This window comes from Anabrus simplex, chromosome 4 (genome assembly GCF_040414725.1).
Source record: "Anabrus simplex isolate iqAnaSimp1 chromosome 4, ASM4041472v1, whole genome shotgun sequence".
NCBI classification, from domain to species: Eukaryota; Metazoa; Arthropoda; class Insecta; order Orthoptera; family Tettigoniidae; genus Anabrus; species Anabrus simplex.
In genome coordinates, this window is record NC_090268.1 from 116,011,190 (window position 1) to 116,033,062 (window position 21,873).

At 43.6% G+C, this 21,873-nt stretch overlaps 1 protein-coding gene across 1 annotated transcript; it reads right to left on the reverse strand.

Annotated features, from left to right (window-relative positions):
* Window positions 1-93: 93 nt before the first annotated feature.
* On the reverse strand, window positions 94-15,510 carry LOC136872472 (pupal cuticle protein Edg-91). The gene is made up of 2 exons (XM_067146285.2): window positions 15,361-15,510; window positions 94-888 (listed from the first exon to the last, which is right to left on the reverse strand). The coding sequence occupies exons 1-2, from the start codon at window positions 15,373-15,375 to the stop codon at window positions 379-381; spliced, it is 525 nt and encodes a 174-aa protein (XP_067002386.2). The 5' UTR covers window positions 15,376-15,510; the 3' UTR covers window positions 94-378.
* Window positions 15,511-21,873: the final 6,363 nt, after the last annotated feature.

Here is a 21,873-nt window from a genome sequence, read left to right on the forward strand (position 1 = left end):
TCACTAAATAGCAAATGGAATGGCGTATGGCTTTTAGTGCCGGGAGTGTCCGAGGACAAGTTCAGCTCGCCAGATGCAGGTCTTTTGATTTGAGCTGTCTAAACTACACACACAGAACTAGACACACTCTGACAAAGAGGGTGAAGAAAGGCCTTGTTATTACTTGCATCAAACATTGAATAAATTATCTCTCTTCCTTTTAGTTCTCGGATGCTATGGGGTCCCTAAGAAAAATACTAGTCACCAGCTTCGGGTGAAGAGGCTGGTGGTTGCATTCTTGATGTTCTTGTCATTCATGGTAACATTAGTGAGCAATTTCGTCAGGTACTTCTTTCTGAGGAGACGTTAGAGCTGCCTCTCTCCTTGTGCAAAGCAAGATCATCCTGTTTTGTTATCTTTCTTATCATCCTTCTTCTCTGTTTCCTTCTTCGTATCCCCTCCAACGACGTCACCTCCCGAATAACTGCGACTATATCCTGTGTACGGAGGGTACCTGCTACCAATGTTTTGACTCATTCCTGGATAGTAACCACCGTAAGGTGGCTGGAAGCCAACATAGGGGTTGGCGCTCTGATACTGGTAACCATAGGGATAGCCACTCTGGTACGGAGAGGGATAGCCTGGGTAATATCCACTAGTAGGATAACTAGGGTACCCAACACTACCTGGGTATCCACTAATAGCCGGATATCCAGTACCGAACATACCCAAACCTGGATACCCAGCTTCACCTGGGTAATTTACTGCACCATTCGGATAACCTCCTCCATAAAGGAAGTTTCCGGCTCTCCCCTGAGCTTTCCCAGCAGTGGATGCTGTGCTTGTAGAAACTGGTTGCGGGCTCACTGATGCTGCGAGTACTAGCACCGCGACCATGACCAGAGATATCTGAAACAAATATAGAATAATCAGTGCATGAAGACAGATCGTGAATCATATTATTATCCCCTGTGGGTGGGGGATGCAGACGAAGAATAGACCCGCGGTATCCCCTGCCTGTCGTAAGAGGTAACTGAAAGGGGTGACCAGGTGACGATTGAATTAGAACCATGAGACTACTTGTGATTAGTACCATCACGCGAGGAACACCATGGGTCGACTTCAGTTACGAGTAGTACAACTATGTTAGGTGCTCAATAAATTTGTGATTAGTAGCAACAGAGAGCGAATCAGTATGGGTTTTACAGTACCCGTGATTAGTACCACTATATGAGCGACACCGTGGGTCTGCGTTGCCTGTGATTAGTACCCACTATGTAAGGAACACAACGGGATAGTACGAGTCCCTGTGATTAGTACACCTATGTGAGAAACATCATGGGTTTGCTTTGCCTATGAGTGGCGCGTAATGTGTGAAACACCATAGATCTGCGTTACCTGTGCGTATTACATTACCTGTGAATAGTACCACACTGTGTGAACTCCGTGGGTCTACATTACTCATGATTAGTACCACTACGAGAGAGAAATACAACGGTTCTTACTTTCCTATCGATAAGTACCGTTATGAGTGGCCATTGACCTGGATTTTGGATCCCTTTAGATAAAAAGCATCGTCGATTCAGGATTGTGCTTTAGGAAGCAGCCTCTTGGTCAGTATATACTATTGTTTTACGATAGTTTCTGGGAAGGTGGGGCATTGCGAGTCGAATCCACTGATTGTTTTAAGTTCATAATCATTGTTCATCGTCTCTTTTCTTGAATTCTAGTCAGTGGATTAATTTTGGAATTATTTTTAACTTTCAATGTTGCGAGTTGGATCCGCCGATTATTTTTAATGCATATTTATCTATTCATTCTTCATCATCACGTTTTGAATTCTGGTCAATGGATGAGTTTTGGACTGTTAAATTGTCAGGATATTTCGTGTCATTTCGCACCATTAGTGGCCGATGACCTAGATGTTAGGCCCCTTTAAACAACAAGCATCATCGTCAATCATATTTTTACAGCTTCCTAGGAGAAGTCTAGTCGAGGTGATAAAAGCGTGCACGAGTCGGCGAGAAGGATGTGCGTTCGATACCTCGTAAGAAGCTGAAAAGTTTAGAAACAACTTCTGAAGAGGTTGTTGGCGAAGAGGTTCACTAAAAATGTTACCGGTTCCATTGCTGGGGACAAAGGCAGTGAGTCATAACTCTTTCTCCACACATGGCTGAGGTTACTAACAATAGATGTCTTTACTTTCCACACCTCAAAGGAATTCATGAATTGTGCGGAGATCGCTTTATTATTACAAACCCCTACCTTATCTTTTCTCCTTTGAAATTTAATAAAAATACCGAATGAGTGGTTGGGTGTTTTGGGTCACGTAACTGTTATTTTGCATTCGAGAGATTGTTGGTTCGAACCACACTGTCGGCTACCCTAGAGATGCTTTTCCCATTTTCACACTAGACAAATACTGGGGCTGTACCTTAACTAAGGCCAGGGTCACTTCCTTCTCACGCATAGCCCTTTTCTATCCCATCATCGCCGTATCCGTGTTGGAGCGACGTAAAATAAATAGTAAAAAAATGAAATAAAAAATATAAACTGGACCAAAGTGCCAATGTACGTATTTTATGTTCCCAAAATAATTAAATATTGTAAGGAAAAAACTGATGTTGGGCAGCCAATTATTTTGACTGTTTATCTGTGGGCCGGCCCCGTGGTATAGGGGTAGCGTGCCTGCCTCTTACCCGGAGGCCCAGGGTTCTATTCCCGGCCTGGTCACGGATTTTTACCTGGACCTGAGGTCTGGTTCGAGGTCCACTCAGCCTACGTGACGGTGAGATAGCGGCCCCGGTCTCGAAAGCCAAGAATAACGGCCGAGAGGATTTGTAGTGCTGACCACACGCCACCTCGCAATCTGCAGGCCTTCGCGCTGAGCAGCGGTCGCTTGGTAGGCCAGGCCAAGGCCCTTCAAGGGCTGTAGTTCCATGGGGTTTGGTTTGGTTTGGTTTAGTTTGGTTTGGTTTGGTTTGGTTTGGTTTGGTTTGGTTTATCTGTGGGCTTTCCTTCAATTTCTCCTGATGGTTGTGGCGCGACACCATCGGACCCCTCAGTCTTTCATTTCTTATTAGAGTTAACAGGAAATGGTTATCTAGTTGTATTGTAAAAAGTAGTTCTCATTGCCACTATCTTCATTTAGTCCAGTTCAGATGTCTAGGTTTTTTTGCCTTTCGAACTGAATTGAATTTAAATGTTACTCCAGATTTCGCCATGCATTTCCCTGTCTGTTCTTATCGGCACTGCCTGAACAAACAAAGTGTTGAACTGTTCGTTGCCGTTAACGGTATACTACAGAAATACTGACCACACGACTGGCATTAAGGAAGTATCACTTATGCACCACCCACCCTGCTGTGGGTGGGGGACGCAGACGAAGAATTCACCCACGGTATCCCCTACCTGTCTCAAGAGGCGACTGAAAAGGGCCCCAGGAGCTCTCAGCTTGGGAGCGTAGATTGGCTATGACGGGGCCCTTAGCTGAGTCCTGGCATTTTCTTCCACTTACTTGTGCCAGATTCCTCACTTTTATCTATCCTGTCCGACCTCAATTGGTCAACTCTTGTTTTTTGTCGACCCCGACGGTATTAGATAAATCTAGGCCTAGGGAGTCTTTCATTTTCACGCCCTTCATGGCTCTTGTCTTTCTTTGTCCGGTACTTCATTTCTGAAGTGTCAGACCCAATTTTTTACCCCTTGTGGGTGGGGGGCACAGATGAAGGATACACCCGCTGTGTCGCCTGCCTGTCGTAAGAGGCGAATAAAAGGGGCGACGAAGGGATGATACCTTTGGAACCAGGAGGCAATCTGTGATTAGTACCATTACGCGATGAATACTATGGGTCGACTTTACTTGCGATTAGTACTACCACATGTGCCTGGTTGTGCTCCATTTTAGAGCAATAATCACTACTACTAAGGAACTCGTATCACTACTGCCTCCAGCTGGGTCTGTGATTAGTATTATCGGGGGCGGATTGCTATATGTGCAGTACCATTATATAAAGAACACAATGAATCTGTGTTGCTTGTGGGTGGTGCCATAATGCGTGATGCACCGTGGGTCTACATTGCCTATGATTACATAGTACCACTATGTGAGCAACACTATGAGTATAGACCTACGTAGCCTGAGATTAGTACCACTATGCGAGCAATACCATGAGTATACGTGGGCTGTGATTAGTACCACTATATGACGAACACCACGGATCTAGCCGGCGCCGTGATAAGTACCTCTCTGTGAGGGATACGTTAGTTCTACGTTGCTTGTGAGTAGTACCCTTATGTGAGGAACACCATGGGTCTAAGTTGCTTGTGAGCAATGCCGGTATAAACGACATACCCTGGGTATATTTTAGCTGTGATTAGTACCACCATGCGAGGAACACCAGAATACTTCGTTACCCGTGATTTGTACCACTACAGGAGAAACATCATGGTTCTGCTTTACCAGTGATTAGTATTATTATGAGGGGCCAGTGACCTGGATTTTGGACCCCTGTGGACAACAAGCATCATCCCAGAAAATAAGAAATTGTGAATCGAATCCACTGATTGTTTTGGATTCATGGTCACTTTTTCATCATCATTTGTTTTAGATTCTAGTCAGTGAATACATTTTGAGGTTTCAATTATCGTTTCATTTCGTTGCACCTCGTACCATTAGGGGCCGATGACCTTTGATGTTAGGCCCCTTAAAACAACAAGCATCATCATCATCATCATCATCATCATTCTTCATGCCATATTTTATTTTTATTTTGGTCAGTGGACGCCTTTGCAATTTTTGTTCTTTCATTTCGTACCATTAGGGGCCGATGACCTTCGATGTTAGGCCCCTTAAAACAACAAGCATCATCATCATCATCATCATCATCGATTTGAAAGCTCCCTTTGTTTTTTCAATGGTTGCTTTCGAATGAATCATTTCTAATCGGAGGCAGCACATGCTTCGCTTCTTGCCTCTTCGGTGCGGAAACAGCCTGGTTGCTGGGTAGGCACGCTATCAACTGTCGGCTACAATAATGAAGCAATGTCAGATCAAGGCTGTTTCCATCACATATCGTCAGTTACTGTAAGTATAATACATGTAATTATCGGCAAATAATAGAAGAGTGAATTACTTTAATAATTCATTACTTGAATTATTTGAATTAATATAATTACTCTAATAATATCCCTTCACATAAATTAAATGTTCAGAAATGTATCCACCGTTGGTGACCCTGAAGTTGACTCCCATGCTTTCCCATTTTCAAGCCAGGTAAGTCCCTTAATTCATGTAATCGACAGGTTATTATATACGATCGGTAAAAGAAGTGGCGTCAAATTTCCCTTTGGTAAAATCAAACGATCCACGAACCTACTACGCTGGTGTAGCAGGGGGAGAGGTGATACTCCTACGTGGCCCGTCCCAGGTGGCGGATAGGGGGTCCTAACCGGCTTGCCGGCGGACTTGAGGGAAATAAAATACCTCTCGCGGACCAAACACACAACCCCCCTGTGGGTGGGGGACGCAGATAAAGAATACACCCACGGTATCCCCTGCCTCTTGTAAGAGGCGACTAAAAGTGGCGACCAAGGGATGATCAAATTAGAACCATGAAACTACTTGTAATTAGTACCACCACGCAGGGAACACCATGTGTTGCTTTTTCTTGCGCGTAGTACAAGTATGTCAGGTACACAATAGGTTTGAGATTAGTAGCAACAGTGTGTGCTCAGGATGCATTTTACAGTACCTGTGATTTGTACCCCTATATGAGTGACGCCATGGTTCTGCCTTGCCTATGATTAGTACCCACTATGTGAGGAACACCACAGGATAGTGCGAGTACTTGAGGTTAGTCCACATATGTAAAGAACACCATAGGTTTGCGTTGCCTGTAAATAGCGACACAGTGTGCGAATCACCATAGGTCACTGTTACATGTGCGCAGTACGTTACCTATGACTAGTACCATAATGTTTGGAATACCGCGAGTCTACGCTACGTTTTATTAGTACCGCAACATGACAAATACCATGGTTCTACTTTCCTAGCGATAAGTACTATTATGAGGGGACGATGACCTGGATTTAGGACCCGCTTAGACTACAAGCATCATCGATTCAGTATTTTGCTTTAGAAGCAGTTCCTTGGTCAGTAATACTATTGTTTAACGCTAGTTCCTGGGAATGTGGAGCATCCATTCATTCTTGGTCCTCAAGTTCTGAATTCTCGTCAGTCTGTGAGGCCCACCTATGATGATTTCTAATGTTCAGGGCGGCATACACACCCGATTCCCGAGCCAGATGAATAAATTAACCAATTAAGGTTAAAATCCCCGATCCAGCTGGGAATCGAACCGAGGGCTCCTTGGACCGATGGCTATCACGCTATCAAGACGTTACGCTGGGTCACGTAACTGTCATCTTGCATTTGAGAGATAGTGGGTACGAACCCCATTGTCAGCAGCCCAGAAGATGACTTTCCATGGTTTCCCATTTTCACAGCAGGCACATGGTAGGACTGCACTTTAGGTTGCTTCTCTCCTACTCCTAGCGCTTTCCTATTCCATCGTCACTATAAGACTTATCTGTGTCGGTACGACGTTAAGCAAATTGTGGAAGGAAAAAAAAAAAAAATCTTCCAGCAAGCACTGCAGCGTGTCGAGCCCCTGCCAATTCGCTTGCAGTCACTTGGTACCAAAGCTAGAGCCATAGCGAGAACAACTTTGCAGAACACCATTCGAAAGGTATTTGCGTAAATTTTGTAATTATAAATTTCATCTGGCCGTAAATTTATGATAAATCCACATAAAACGCTGACTTCAGGTAAGTTGGAAGAAGAAGAAGTAGTAGTAGTAGTAGTATGTTATTCTTCAGCGTGAAGGCTGTTTGGACCCTCAAATAGCACCACTAAACGCTACATGCGGAAACAGTTAAATCCCCTTGGCGGCGCCATAACGAGACATACAACGCATGACGAGAAGTAAGGTAGTTCCCCATTGCTTTCCTCACTGGGCCAGAAATTGCTATTACAGCACGACCGCCCCTATGAGTATCAATAATTAATTAATGTTATTTGTTTTACGTCCCACTAACTACTCTTTTACGGTTTTCGGAGACGCCGAGGTGACGGAATTTAGTCACGCAGGAGTTCTTTTACGTGCCCGTAAGTCTACCGACACGAGGCTGACGTATTTGAGTGCCTTCAAATACCACCGGACTGAGCCAGGATCGAATCTGCCAAGTTGGCAGCGCCTCAACCGCCTGAGCCACTCAGCCCGGCCCTATGAGTATCTGCCGCATTAGTCGTGGCCCGCGTGTCACTACTCAGTACCACTCATACCTCAGCAGCAATTTGTTTTACGTCACACCGGCACAGGCAGGTCTTGTGGTGACGATAGGATAGGAAAGGCCTAGGAGTGGGAAGGAAGCGGCCGTTGCCTTAATTAAGGTACACCCCGGCATTTACCTGGTGTGAAAATAGGAAACCACGGAAAACCATCTTAAGGGCTGCCAACAGTGGGGTTCGAATCCACCATCTCCCAGATGCAAGTTCATAGCTGCGCGCCACTAACCGCACGGCCAACTCGCCCGGCAGCTTCCATACTGTCACTGCCATAAGAGAGACTCACCTCGCTGGTCTGTCCTAAGAGAAGGATACAGAGATTCTACACTCCTCAAGAAACAGCAAGAGGCGTAGTAGTAGCGGCAGGAGGAGGAGGAGGTGGTGGTGGTGATTATTGTTTTAAGAGGAAGTACAACTAGGCAACCATCCTCTATATAAGACTAATCAGAGAGAAAGAATGGAAGGGGTCCGACACTTCGAAATATGAAGTTATCGGCCAAAGGAAGACAAGGGCCACGAAGGGCGTGAAAATGAAAGACTCCCTAGCCCTCGCAAACCTAATAGCGTCGGGGTCGGAAAAGAACAAGAGTCGACCAAGGGAGGTCGTATAGGATAGATGAGAGTGAGGAGCCTGGCACAAGTAAGTGGAAGAAATGCCAGGACTCAGCCGAGGGCCCCGTGGTCGCCAACCCACGCTCTACTGTTCAGAGCCTCTGAGGCCCCTTTCAGTCGCGTTTTACGGCAGGCAGGGGATACCGTGGGTGTTATTCTCACGCCCCCACCCACAGGGTGGGAGGAAGAGGAGGAGGAGGAGGACTCATAAAAGCAGTAGGATAGAAACTGATTGCATGTAATGAAATAAGATGAACTGCTGTTTTTTTTTCTTGACATAAATATGTCCTATGACTCGAGGTCATCTGAAAATTTACGTCACGAAATTAGCGATATAAAATATGTGACGCAATGTTACCTAACAACTGTGCAGGTTGTGATGTGAAGTACTAATGAATGACCGCGAGTGAGGGACATATTGAAGGAGGCCCTTTTATCAAAGAGGCCTAATCGCATCATACTCTAGAAAATTCATTATTTCATTCGTGGTAGTTTCATAGGCTCTGAGTCAGTTTCCCCCTTTCATTGCAATGAGTCCTCCACTTGTCGACTCCACATCCCATACACATATCTCCCGACAACCATTCGTTAGATTCAGATCAATCAATCGTTATCTATTTGAGTTTCATTTATTGAAAGACATTTTTATGATGATCATTTCTTTTTCCCAAAGGGACAGTTGACACCATTTTTATGTTAATATAACTGTGAGCTTCTTCGGTCTGTCGAAATTTATTCGGTACGACATAAACTTAGAAAAATACTTGAAAAATATACCATTAATTACAGAATGAGAAGAATGAGATTTACTTTACAATTTGATTTACATCGCACCGACACAGAATAGGTCTTATAGCGACGATGGGATAGGAGAGCTAGGAGTGGGAATGGAGCGGCCGTGACCTTAATTAAGGTACAGCCCCAGTATTTGCTTGGTCTGAAGATGGGAAACCACGAAACACCATCTTCAGGGCTGCCGACAGTGGGGCTCGAACCCACTATCTCCCGAATGCAAGCTCATAGTTGGGCAACTCTAACAGCACGGCCAACTCGCCCGGTAGAAATAATTATTTAGCAGCTTTCCGGAGAGTGTCCAGCATATGATTGTCAACTATAACGCCCACGTTTATAAAATTATGGCTACAGGTTTATCGTTAGGCCTATACCAATTACCAGGGCCAGGATTTTGATCGCCTAAAAATGTTTAAAATGGCGGCAAAAATGTAGTAAAGTGATCGAAAAACTTTAAAACATGACATAAATTATAAATGAAATTTTGCAGTCAATTTACTAATCGAGTGGTATAGCCTATATTTATGTTATAGACATTATAATAAGCTTTGTGGACTTTTGCCGTATCAAGAAAGCAAGGTGAAATTCTTTACGTTCCGCAGATAACTTTGCTCCAAGTCTTCAGAAGAAAATCTCGACTGTTCACGAGGAAAGCTTCTCCAATCGTAGGTGAGTATCCTGGAATATGGACATTTCCAAGAAGTAAGTGGTGAACAACGTTTCTTTAGTCCCCAGATTGACAAAGCTTTGTAAAGATTCTCAAGTCTCCGTATTGCATCCTCACTTAAAGTTGCAATAATATCCAATAATACACGCGAATATATTTCAAAATCCTCAAGCATGTAAGACAATGACTCAGAAAGTATAAAACATCCTATTAAATTGCATAAAATGACCCAATAAAGAAGAATAATTTTATAAAATATTCTAAAACTACAAAATGGCAAAAAAGTGACACAAATGACCTAATATATTGGCATTTCCACAATTTGGGAATTATGATCAGGATTTCTGTACAAGTTAGCAATGAAATGAAATGGCGTATGGCTTTTAGTGCCGGGAGATCCCAGGACGGGTTCGGCTCGCCAGGTGCAGGTCTTTTGATTTGACTCCCGTAGGCGACCTGAGCGTCGTGATGAGGATGAAACGATGATGAAGACAAAACATAAACCCAGCCCCCGTGCCACGGAAATTAACCAATGATGCTCAAAATTCCCGAACCTGTCGGGAATCGAACCGAGGACCCCTGTGACCAAAGGCCAGCACGCTACCCATTTAACCATGGAGCCGGACAAGTTAGCAATGTCTATTGTGAACCAATTAAAAGATGACACATCATCAAAATTCTAGCCCTGCCGATTACTGTGTACGCACAAGAAAAATGGAAGGCGTCAGTGAAGTCAGCACACAACCTCAACGGTTTTCATCAATATTGACTTTAATGGATCGTAAGAAAAAAAGCTACTGTCATCACGATAGGACTGAACAAGTTGTGTAAAGAAGTGGTTTGTACAAAATCACTGAATGTGGATAACGATTCGTGGGCCATGTTCTAGGCTGATAGACAATGGAAAAATACGAAAAACATAATCTGTATTTCCAGGTGAATACAGAGGAAGGGTTGGGCCATATATCACTTGGTGCCTAATGTTTGCAAGGGAAAGTCTCTTACAAATCGGATGATACTGAAATCTGGATGTGGATCCAATTCACCGGGGAATTTTCGAAGTCCAATATGTTAGTTGGCAAAAAAAGGTGGGGTGGGGTTGGGAAGAAAGGATGTATTAAAATAAGGAAATAATTATACTAACTGGATTAAAGCCACGTATGTATTTAACAGTCCGCCTCTGTGGTGTAGTGGTTAGCGTGATTAGCTGCCACCCCCGGAGGCCCGGGTTCGATTCCCGGCTCTGCCACGAAATTTGAAAAGTGGTACGAGGGCTGGAACGGGGTCCACTCAGCCTCGGGAGGTCAACTGAGTAGAGGTGGGTTCGATTCCCACCTCAGCCATCCTGGAAGTGGTTTTCCGTGGTTTCCCACTTCTCCTCCAGGCGAATGCCGGGATGGTACCTCACTTAAGGCCACGGCCGCTTCCTTCCCTCTTCCTTGCCTATCCCTTCCAATCTTCCCCTCCCTCCACAAGGCCCCTGTTCAGCATAGCAGGTGAGGCCGCCTGGGCGAGGTACTGGTCATACTCCCCAGTTGTATCCCCCGACCAAGAGTCTGAAGCTTCAGGACACTGCCCTTGAGGCGGTAGAGGTGGGATCCCTCGCTAAGTCCGAGGGAAAAACCGAACCTGGAGGGTAAACAGATGATGATGATGATGATGATGATGTATTTAACAAAGCCAAGCTTTCCGCCAAATTACACTGTCCTTCATCAGGGTATGTGAAGGTCTGCCTCCGACCGTGAGCAAAGAAATTCTTCGAAGTAACGTGGAAGTCACGGCCATACTATCCACGGTCCCCACTAACTGGATTCAGGGATCGTCGCGCTGTGCTGTGATGGTTGGGAGGGAAGTTACAGACTCACCGCCCTCTATCGACAGTTTCTTCAGCTCTGCCATGGTGGTGTTATGCATGTAATTTTGCGGAAAGCTCGGCTTTGTTAAATGTATATACGTGGCTTTAATTCAGTCAGCATATTTATTTCTTTATTTGAATACGATGGGCCACGAAAACCTGCGTTCATTAAGAGAACAAGTAGTTTTTCTTCACTCTTGATATCGTGATCATAGTCATGGGATCTCCCGATTTACGTCAACCACGTGAATTCAAAAAATACATTTGCATCGGTTGGGACTGGAACCACGGCCAACTTGGTGAGAAGCCAGTAAAAGTACAACTTAGCTGACACGTCTCCGTGTTACTTAGCATGGCAGGTACTGAGGTAGTTGCAGACAAAGTCTAGAACTAGAACTTGAAATAAGGTATTGTGCTAATAGTTTCACGAGAGTGTATGCCTACCCCCCTTTTTTTTTAAAAAAAAAAAGGGCTATTTGTTCGGGGTGTCGACCTCTAGAGATCTTTTGACCCTACTTGCACCATATGATGTGAACCTACTTGTAATTGGAATTGCGGAAATGTAGAGTGTTGAATGTGAGGAAAGGAACGTTACGCACGACACAAACACCCAGTTCTCAGGCCAGGGATATTAATCATTTACAATTAAAAACCCCTGACCCGGCCGGGAATCGAACCCGGGGCCGCCGGGCAACAGGCGGACGCGTTGCCCCCTACACGGCGGTGCCTACCCCTTAGTCCTGTTTCTTGGTACGGGGTCGAGGATGGGGTGCGATGAAATGTTTATGGCATGTTTTAACGGCCGAATGGCCTTCCTGACGTCAACCTCAGTCCAGGAGCTAATGAAGTTTCTTTTTTTTTGGGCTTGTGACCTCCGGAGAGGCCTGGTGCAGCTCCGTCGAGTGACGCCATATAGGCAACCTGCGCGCCTGGTAGGATGATGCCCTACCTATGATGAATTATAATGATGAAGACGGCACACGCTCCTAGTACCCGAACCCCCTGTGCATGGGGGCGGTAGAATAACACCCACGGTATCCGCTGCCTGTCGTAAGAGGAGAGGGGCTCTCAACTTTGGAGCGTGGGTTGGCGACAACGGGGCCCTTAGCTGAGTCCTGGCATTGCTTCCACTTACTTGTGCCAGGCTCCACACTTTCATCTATTCTATCCGACCTCCCTCGGTCAACTCTTGTTCTTTTCGATCTCCACGGTATTAGGTTTGCGAATCCTAAAAAGTCTTTCTTGTTCACGCCCTTCGTGATCCTTGTCTTCCCTTGGCCGATATCTTTATTTTTCGAAGTATCTGATCCCTTCCATTTTTCTCTGTTATTAGTGTTAATAGAGAATGGTTGCGAAGTTCTATTTCCTCTTAAAGCAATTATCACCACCACCACCACCTCCCAGCCCCCCGAACCATCGGAATTAACCCTGCCGAAGATGAAAGGAATCGGCTTTGAATAGTTTTACGAGAGTAAAATACGAAGCAGAGGACAAATATCGAACTAAACATTAGGACACATAGGTTTAAAAACAGATGCATCTTTGCTGGAAACTGTTCTTAGTGATTATGAACGGAGTTGTAACTGAATTATCGTGGCTTATGTGTTCGTATTAATAGGCTAGCGCCAATTAGCCAGGATTTGATTCCTCACACTGTCACTGCTACGGTATTAGGAACCGTTCAAGAAACTTCAACCACGCGCACAGCCTCGAAAACAAATTGAAGAGAGAAATTCGTTAAAATCCCATTCTCAAACATCTTAGAAGTGGAGTAAGAATAATGTTATTTGCTTGATGTCCGTTGTAACCTCAAATCTTAATGGGCAATAGGGTGTCGGAATATTATCCCTATTGAGTTCTTTGAGGTACTGACCCGGGGTTGTCACTTTTTAACATTAACTGTCAACGACCATTGCCGGGACGGAACACGATACCTCGGATTGAGAAGATCATAGAATGATGGACAATACTACTAAAGTCGTCCCGTAGAATGGTGATCTTTTGCCGTTTATTACTCTCAGAATCAATACTGGGAATAATAGCTGAAATAATGCAGATCATGACAAAAGAACATAATAACTTTCTTAGAGAAAAAATATTGGCATAAGTTCACAGTGAAGCGGGATTGTAAATATAGGGTACAGATCTCTGAATATGGTTAAGTGGGTGTTTAGGGGTTGTAGTAAGTATGTAAAAGAGAGGGCATATAAGTCCCTGGTAAGAATACAGCTAGAGTATGGTTCCAGTGTATAGGACTCGCACCAGGATTACTTGATTCGAGAACTGGAAAAAATCCAAGGATAAGCAGCTGGATTTGTTCTGGGTGATTTCAGATAAAAGAGTAGCATTACGAAAATGTTGCAAAGGTTGTGCTGGGAGTACTTGGGGGAAAGGAGACGAGATGCTTGAATAAGTGGTATGTTTCGAGCTGTCAGTGGAGAGATGGCGTGGAATGACATTCGTAGACGAATAAGTTTGAGTGTGTTTTTAAAAGTAGGAAAGATCACAATGTGAAGAAAAAATTGGAATTTAAGGGGTTCAAATTGGGGCAAATATTCGTTTATGGGAAGAGGAGTTAGGAATTAGAATAATTTACTAAGGGAGATGATCAATAAATTTCCGAGTTCTTTGCAATTATTTAAGAAAAGAGTAGATAAACAACAGATAGCGAATCTGCCACTGGGGGACAGTCCTAAATGCAGATCAGTGGTAACTGTTTGATTATTGATAAAATTAACCCACGCATTAAGATCAAACGACTGTAGATCAGTATGTCCCAGTTCCTTCATATAAATAACAACTACTAAAATATTTACAGTACTATTGGAAAATGACTAAGAGCAAGCTCGTAATATCATGTGGCTGTTGATATTGTGACCATAGCCACGAAACCCCAGCTTTAGGTGCAATTCGAACTACAATGCCATGACTTTCCATTAAAAAAGCATGTGCTTGATCCACCTTGTCAATTCAATTTTATAATTGAAAGCTATTTATTCATACATATTTCAGGAAAATAGTACATCAGTGAAGTCGAAAACATTTTTTTCAAGGATATCAAATGTTTTGGTACAAATATGTTAAACAATTTCTTCGCTTGGCTGGCATACTCACTGTTGATAAACTTAACCATAATAGGTATTTGTATTTGTTCCTGTACTGACTTGTCTAAAGCTATATCTATTATGGTGAAGTTTATCAACAATGATTTTCCATTTCATAAATCCCACATTCCCTGGCCAAAATTCGAACGGTGGCTGTTGTTGAGAAGGCGGTAATTATTTCTTCGGCTATCATTACAGCCCTGCGCGGATATACAAAATAATATCAGCATCCGCACTTTCTTCATCTGCATCCGCGAATGGTTATCCGCATCAGGAAAATGGTTATCCGCGAATATTGTAAATATTTAACTACAGTATATTACACCCAAGGTATTGAAATGGATAGATTCGTAAACATAATACAGTAGGTCTGATACCTGGCACCAAAACCCCTACAGTCACAGCTTTATGAAGGATTTTCTCTTGCGACAACTTCCGACGTATTGACTTTGTTCCTTCCTTCCGTTAATTACGGGCAGGAGCCAGTTAGGCTACGGTCAGATTTACGGCTTTATGGCCTCAAGGCTGTTTATATATATCACCATTCTCCCATACCAATGTGAAGGGTCGCCTAACCACAAGCAAAAACAAGAGTATACCTCAATAAAAATCAATAAATGTCATTATTTAGAAACTATCAGCAAAATTATCTGCACTACCTTGCAGTCTCTATCCGCCAAAACAGCAACTCATCCGCGGATAAATCCGTGCAGGTATCACATCTCTGACAAATTAGAAATGCATCGACGGAGTTGGCCGAGCGGTTAAAGTCACTTAGCTGTGAGCTTGCATTCGGAAGTTGGTGGTTGGAATTCCACCGTCGGCAGCCCTGAAATTGTCTTTCCATGGTTTCCCATTTTCACACGAAAAAATCTGGGGTTGTGTCTTAATTAAAGCCTTTTCCCATCCTTGCGTCGCCGAAAACCTTCGATGTGCTAGTGCGATGTTACACCGCTAGCAAACAAAAAATAATTAAAACATAGAAATGCTGAATTAATCTCACCTTCGATTGAACCATGGCGGTTCTTTTGTCGAGTATTATCAACTGAGCTGGGAACTCTTCTTTTGGTTGAAGTATCTTCAACAAACAAGTGATGAATTGCTGAGTCTGAACGCACTATTTATAAGATTTAGTTATTTCGCAATTTCGCTCAAGTGTGAAACACTAAAATAGAGGGGATGGTCACGGTGATGTGTGCGTCACTAACTGGGAGTTACCAGCCAATAACATGGTCAAGTTCCCTGCCGGTGTAGCGAACGTAAATTTGCGTACACTCAGCCGGCGATAAGGTGAAATGACCGTAAGAACTGGTTTTTCTCAGAGATAAAGGACAATAGAGAACACGTAAAGTAGAAGTCATGTTTTGGTGCATGACGTCACTTATTTAGTTGTCACTGCTTCCTCTTTCATGAACAATAGCTTGGATCATCTGCCTCTGTACATGATCATTTAAACATGCTACTACTTCTAGCAGATAAAGCACAATATTCATGTCTTGTTGCAACAAAAAACCGAATAGTTTAAAACTGCATGTGAATGAATGAATGAATTAATTAATTAATTAAGTAATTAATTAATTAATACTCTTCCCTCCCAGTCAAAATGATCACCAACTGAGGAGAGAGTATTCGTTTATTGTAATCTAAATCATTACATGGAGTTAGATTTGAACGTACTACACAAAAAATCCAAAGATATTCCGATTCCTTAAATGTTACAGTATTGTTGTTTTTTTGTTATTTGCCTTACGTCGCACCGACACAGATAGGTCTTATGGCGATGATGGAGCAGGAAGGGGCTAGGAGTGGGAAGGAAGCAGCCGTGGCCTTAATTAAGGTACAGCCCCCCAGCATTTGCCTGATGTCAAAATGGGAAACCACGGAAAACCATCTTCAGGCCTGCTGATAGTGGGGTTCGAACCCCAGATCTGCCGAATACTGGATACTGGCCGCACTTAAGCGACTGCAGCTGTTAAGCTCGGTAATGTTACAATAATGTTAGTATATATTGCATACCCCATACATATTATATATCGTTATTTATGCCACTAATGTTGTTAGTTTTAGGAAATCAGACATCCAAACCCTCTGTGGGTGGTGGACGCAGATGGAGACTGCACCACGGTATGCAGTGTCTGTCGTAAGAGGCGACTAAAAGGGGCCCCAGCGGCTCTCAACTAGGGAGCGAAGGTTGGCGAACACGGGGCCCGTAGCTGAGTCCTGGCATTGCTTCCACTTACTAGTACCACGCTCCTCACTTTCATCTATCCTGTCCGACCTCCCTTGGTCAACTCTTGTTCTTTTCTGACCCGTCGGTGTTAGAACATTCGAGACCTAGGAAGTCTTTCATTTTCACGCCCTTCGTGGCCCTTGCCTTTTTTTGTCCAGTACTTCATTTTTCGAAGTGTCGGATTACTTCTTTTTCTCTCTCTCTCTCCCTGCCGCCTGTGGGTGGAGGACACAGACGAAGACTACACCCACGGTATCCCCTGCCTGTCGCAAGAGGCGAATAAAAGGGGCGACCATCGGATGATGAGATTAGAACATGAGAATGATTGAGATAGTACCATTACGTGCGGAACACTATGCGTTGGCGTTACTTGCGACTAGTACCACCTTGCGAAGAAAACCATGGGTCTACGTTATACAGGAGCAGTACCATTATGTGAGGAAGCTACGGGTCTGAGTGTTGCTTATGATAGAGGTCATCATGTGTATTCCACTGGTCGGTTGCACTGTCCTCAGAATCGGTCTTTGTTACCCGTGAGTAGTACCACTTTATGAGAAACACCATGGGTTTACATTGGCTGTGGTTAGTGCTAGTATCTGCGAATCACCACGAGTTTTCCTGACCCCCGTGATTAGTACCACTATTTGAGGAAAAAGATTCGTCTGTGTTACCTGAGAGTAGCACCATTATTTGAGGAACACCATAGGCTTGTGTTTCCTGTGGGCGTTACCATAATGTGCGATACACTGTGTGTCTGCATTGCCTATTATTAGTATCACAATGTGAGCGACGCCATGAGTATAAGTGGTCTGCGATTAGTTCGACCAAGTGAGCAACACCACGGGAACACCGGCGCCCATGGTTAGTCCTACTATGTGAGGAGCACCATGGGTCTGCGTTGATGATTACGACATTGTGAATTGGATCAACTGGTTGTTTTTGTTCCATGATCATTTTCTCATCACCGTTCGTTTTAAATACTAGTCAGTGGATATCTTTTGAAGTTTTAATTTGCATTTCGTTGCACCTCGTAGCATTAGGGGCCGATGACCTAGCTGTTAGGCCCCTTTAAACAACAATCATCATCACCATCATCATCATCATCATCAAACATCCACCCACACACGAATGCACGAAAACACGGATGACCACCAGCCGGGGCAGTAACCATCCGACCATCGCAATCATCGCTGTCATATGCCATTGGTTTTGTTTGTTTTTGAAACGTAACTGAGTTATTTCAACTCACAAACTGTCATAATGCATAATTCAACTATAATTTACTGCTACAGTACGTATTCCTTAATAGTTATTTAGGTATATCTTTGAAAATTAGACTACCTTATCCTTATGAGGTCTTTCTTGGATATGAACAAAATAACACTGCATGAAGTGCCTGTAAATGATCATTTGTATGATACTTTTAATTTTATAATTTGAAAATACCATTCATTTATATTAGAATAACGCCAAATTTTAATACCTTTGTGATAAGAAAATCTGTAAATTTAACATATCGGTGATCTAGTACTATGTTGTTCCAAATCCCATATATCACACTTTACAATAGAAGCGATTTCATTTTGAGAAAGTCGGTTTATACCTTATTTATTATTATAGGCTGACCTTGTGACTTTATTACAGTAGGTTCCTGTAATTATAAGATGTATTAATGAACAAACCATTCCAAACAATGGAAATCAATAGGTCACAGGGAGGTGATGGTGATAGACACAGAACAAAATGGCTTACAGAAATAGATTTATTTCAGAGATGAAGGACATAGTACATTCTTATTAGTTATATACATTTTAAAAATGAATTTTAATAGACTATTATTCTCATTTTCTGACGTCACTGATACAAGTTTCACTTCAGGAAATTGTTACATATGCTGAGTGGCCAAAAGTCACGGGATGGGGTGTCCCATTAGAAAATGTGCCGTGTATGACCCCTGAGCGTTGCGGCTAGCTGCGGCGTAGCTGAGCAGTCTGTCACAGACACCAGTATCTTGAAGATGGCAACACGTCGCAAGTTAACCGACTTTGGACGTGGGATGATCATCGACGCACGGCGCATGGGTCATAGCATTGCGGAGATTACACGTGAATTAGGGTTTCCGAAGTCAACAGTGTTGAGAGTGGATTTTCAATATCGCAGAGAGAATGTTACCGCCCGCGTAAACCGCCGTACGGGAAGACCATAGGTGTTTAACTAATGGAGATCTCGTCGTGACCATACTGGGCGCTCGCCGGCCTACTGTGAGTCAGATCACAGTTGAATGTTGAGTGTCAGGAACCCATTTCTACCAGGACTGAAAGGAGGCAACTGAACCGCATAGGCTTCACCAGCCGACAACCAACTCGTGTTCCTTTACTGACACCTCGACACAGAGCTCAACGACGTGCATGGGCCCGCGAACATCGGCAATGGACCATGGGACACTGGCGGCATGTGGTATGGTCCGATGAATCCCGGTTCAAGTTGTACCGAGTTGATGGGCGCGCGAGAGCGTGGCGTATCCCCCATGAAGATGTGGATCCTGCGTGTCAACAAGGTTGTGTTCAGGCGGGAGGTGGCTCAGTTCTGGTCTGGGCGGCAATTAGGCCCCATTGTCCGGCTGCAGGGAGCGCTGACAGGTGCACATTATATGCACATTCTTTCCGACCATCTTCATCCCTTTCTGACCCTAGAGTACCCTGATTGATACGCCATGTTTCACCGGAACAATGCGTCATGTCACCGCTCTTTTTTTTTTTTTTGCTAGGGGCTTTACGTCGCACCGACACAGATAGGTCTTATGGCGACGATGGGATAGGAATGGCGTAGGAGTTGGAAGGAAGCGGCCGTGGCCTTAATTAAGGTACAGCCCCAGCATTTGCCTGGTGTGAAAATGGGAAACCACGGAAAACCATCTTCAGGGCTGCCGACAGTGGGATTCGAACCCCCTATCTCCCGGATGTAAGCTCACAGCCGCGCGCCTCTACGCGCACGGCCAACTCGCCCGGTTGTCACCGCTCTGTGATGGCACGCAGGTGGTTGGAGGAGCACTCCAGTGAAGTTATGACCGTGGATTAGCCTTCTAGATTCCCCGATCTTAATCCAGTCGAGCATATATGGGATGCTGTCGATGCTGGTATACGCTCCATGAAACCCGCACCAACTACACGAGACCAATTGTGAGTAGTGGTGAAAGATGCGTGGGTGCAGATCTCTCCAGAACGATTCCAACACCTTGTAGAGTCGATGCCTCGCCGGATTGTTGCCGTTTTGAGGGCTAGCGGAGGAGCAACTTGTTATTGACATCACATTCATTGTCTTCCCAGGACTTTTGGACACTCAGTGTATATACAGGATGTTTCGTAAGTCACTGTACAAACTTTGTGGGTGTAACGTAGAATTGAAAATAAGACTAAAAGGTTACATAGGAAAGTACAGAATAAAATAAATCCGGCTGAATTACTGTTACCTGAGGAATATTTTAGTCAATTACTAATTTTACTTTTTCAATAAGTAATCAGTAAAATTTCAATTAAAATTACTTCAAAGAACGCGAGTCTTTAGAAAATCACTGACTTTCTTTTTCACATGAGCCTGAAGTGATACCAAAGTTTGAAAGGAAAAATATATTAGTCTATTTTGTATCTTTTAGCATAGAGGCAATAAGTGGTTATCATCACGAGGTAAGACCTTTCAGAATGATTGCTCCCAAGCAAAGTTTACATGTCACATTCGTGTTTAAATTATTTTTCACAGTCAACTAATTCAAAATATTTATTCAAAAAGGGGAATGGAAATTCCTTAACCTCTTCGCCATTGCATGTTTATTCTGGTTCTATTCTCGATCACCGTATAGGCTATATAATAATCTAAATCACAACAAGGTGCGAATAAATGAACGAGTGCGCGTCGTATACCATTGGCGCGACGCGTTGCAAGTGCTAGAGATCCAAAATAGCCTAATTCTCGACGCGATGTATTTCCATTACTAGAATGCAACGATTCCAATTTTATTTTCAGAAGTAAATTACGAGTACAAATTACATCTTGTGAAAAGTAATGAGTACAATTAAAAAGTACTGAATAAGTAATCGTTACAAGTAATTCTATTATTTTTACTTAGTTACTCTGATAATGCTTTGTCTTCCCAGGCATTAAAAACATGGGGCAGTGCAGCCTTCGGACGTGTCATGTTCGCCTACATAGCGATAGAAAATGGCCAGAATTAAGATAAAACTGAATCTTCCTGAGACCTGTAGAAGAGAATTGCACGGTCACAATATAGTACTACCGGGCGAGTTGGCCGTGCGGTTAGGAGCGCGCAGCTGTGAGCTTGCATCCCGGAGATAGTGAGTTCGAATCCCACTGTCGGCAGCCCTGAAGATGGTTTTCCGTGGTTTCCAATTTTCACACCAGGCAAATGCTGGGGCTGTACCTTAATTAAGGCCACGGCCGCTTCCTTCCCATTCCTAGGCCTTTCCTCTCCCATCGTCGCCAAGCACAATATAGTGTTTGTAACAATTTACAATCTTGCAAGAATTCCTTGTAAGTTTACCTGCCGGGCTGAGCGACTCAGACGGTTGAGGTACAGGCCTTCTGACCCTAACTTGGCAGGTTCGATCCTGGCGCAGTCCAGTAGTGTTTTAAGTTGCTCAGATACGTCGGCCTCGTGTCAGTAGATTTACTGGCACGCAAAAGGACTCTTGCGGGACTGAAACGCGGCACATCGGCGTCTCCGAAAACAGTACAGGTAGTAAGTGAGACGTAAAGCCAATAACACTATTCTTATTATTGTACCGGGCGGTACACCTCCGCGCTGCGAATTCAAATATTGCGCCAGTTGAAACTTCTCTACAGGAGAAAGCCTGAACTTTAACAAACTGTATTAACTCAACGGTTTCTCGGAAGATGTCACTACTGTAAATTTGGTAATTTTGAAGTGTTCTGAACTGTGTCTATTTTGATTTGTGTTTGTTTGCTCCGTATCAAGAAGTTTGGACATTCTCTAACAGATGTCTCTACGAAAACTTTGATAACACACTCTGGTGTAAAGGAATGAGCTTTCTTGAAGAAATTTAGCATTCATAAGTTTTGTTTTTACTAAATTTTGTTCTGTGGTTTGGGGGTTGGCAACAGTTATCCTTTCTTTCCGCCTGTTTTGAATTTAACCAATAACTAATTTTTGTAATTAATTTCTGACCAATAGTGTCTTTCTTTCTCAATGTTGATGTGTAACTTTCAGCTATCCAATAAAAGCGAAAGGGTGTGTCTACTCATTCCTGAAAG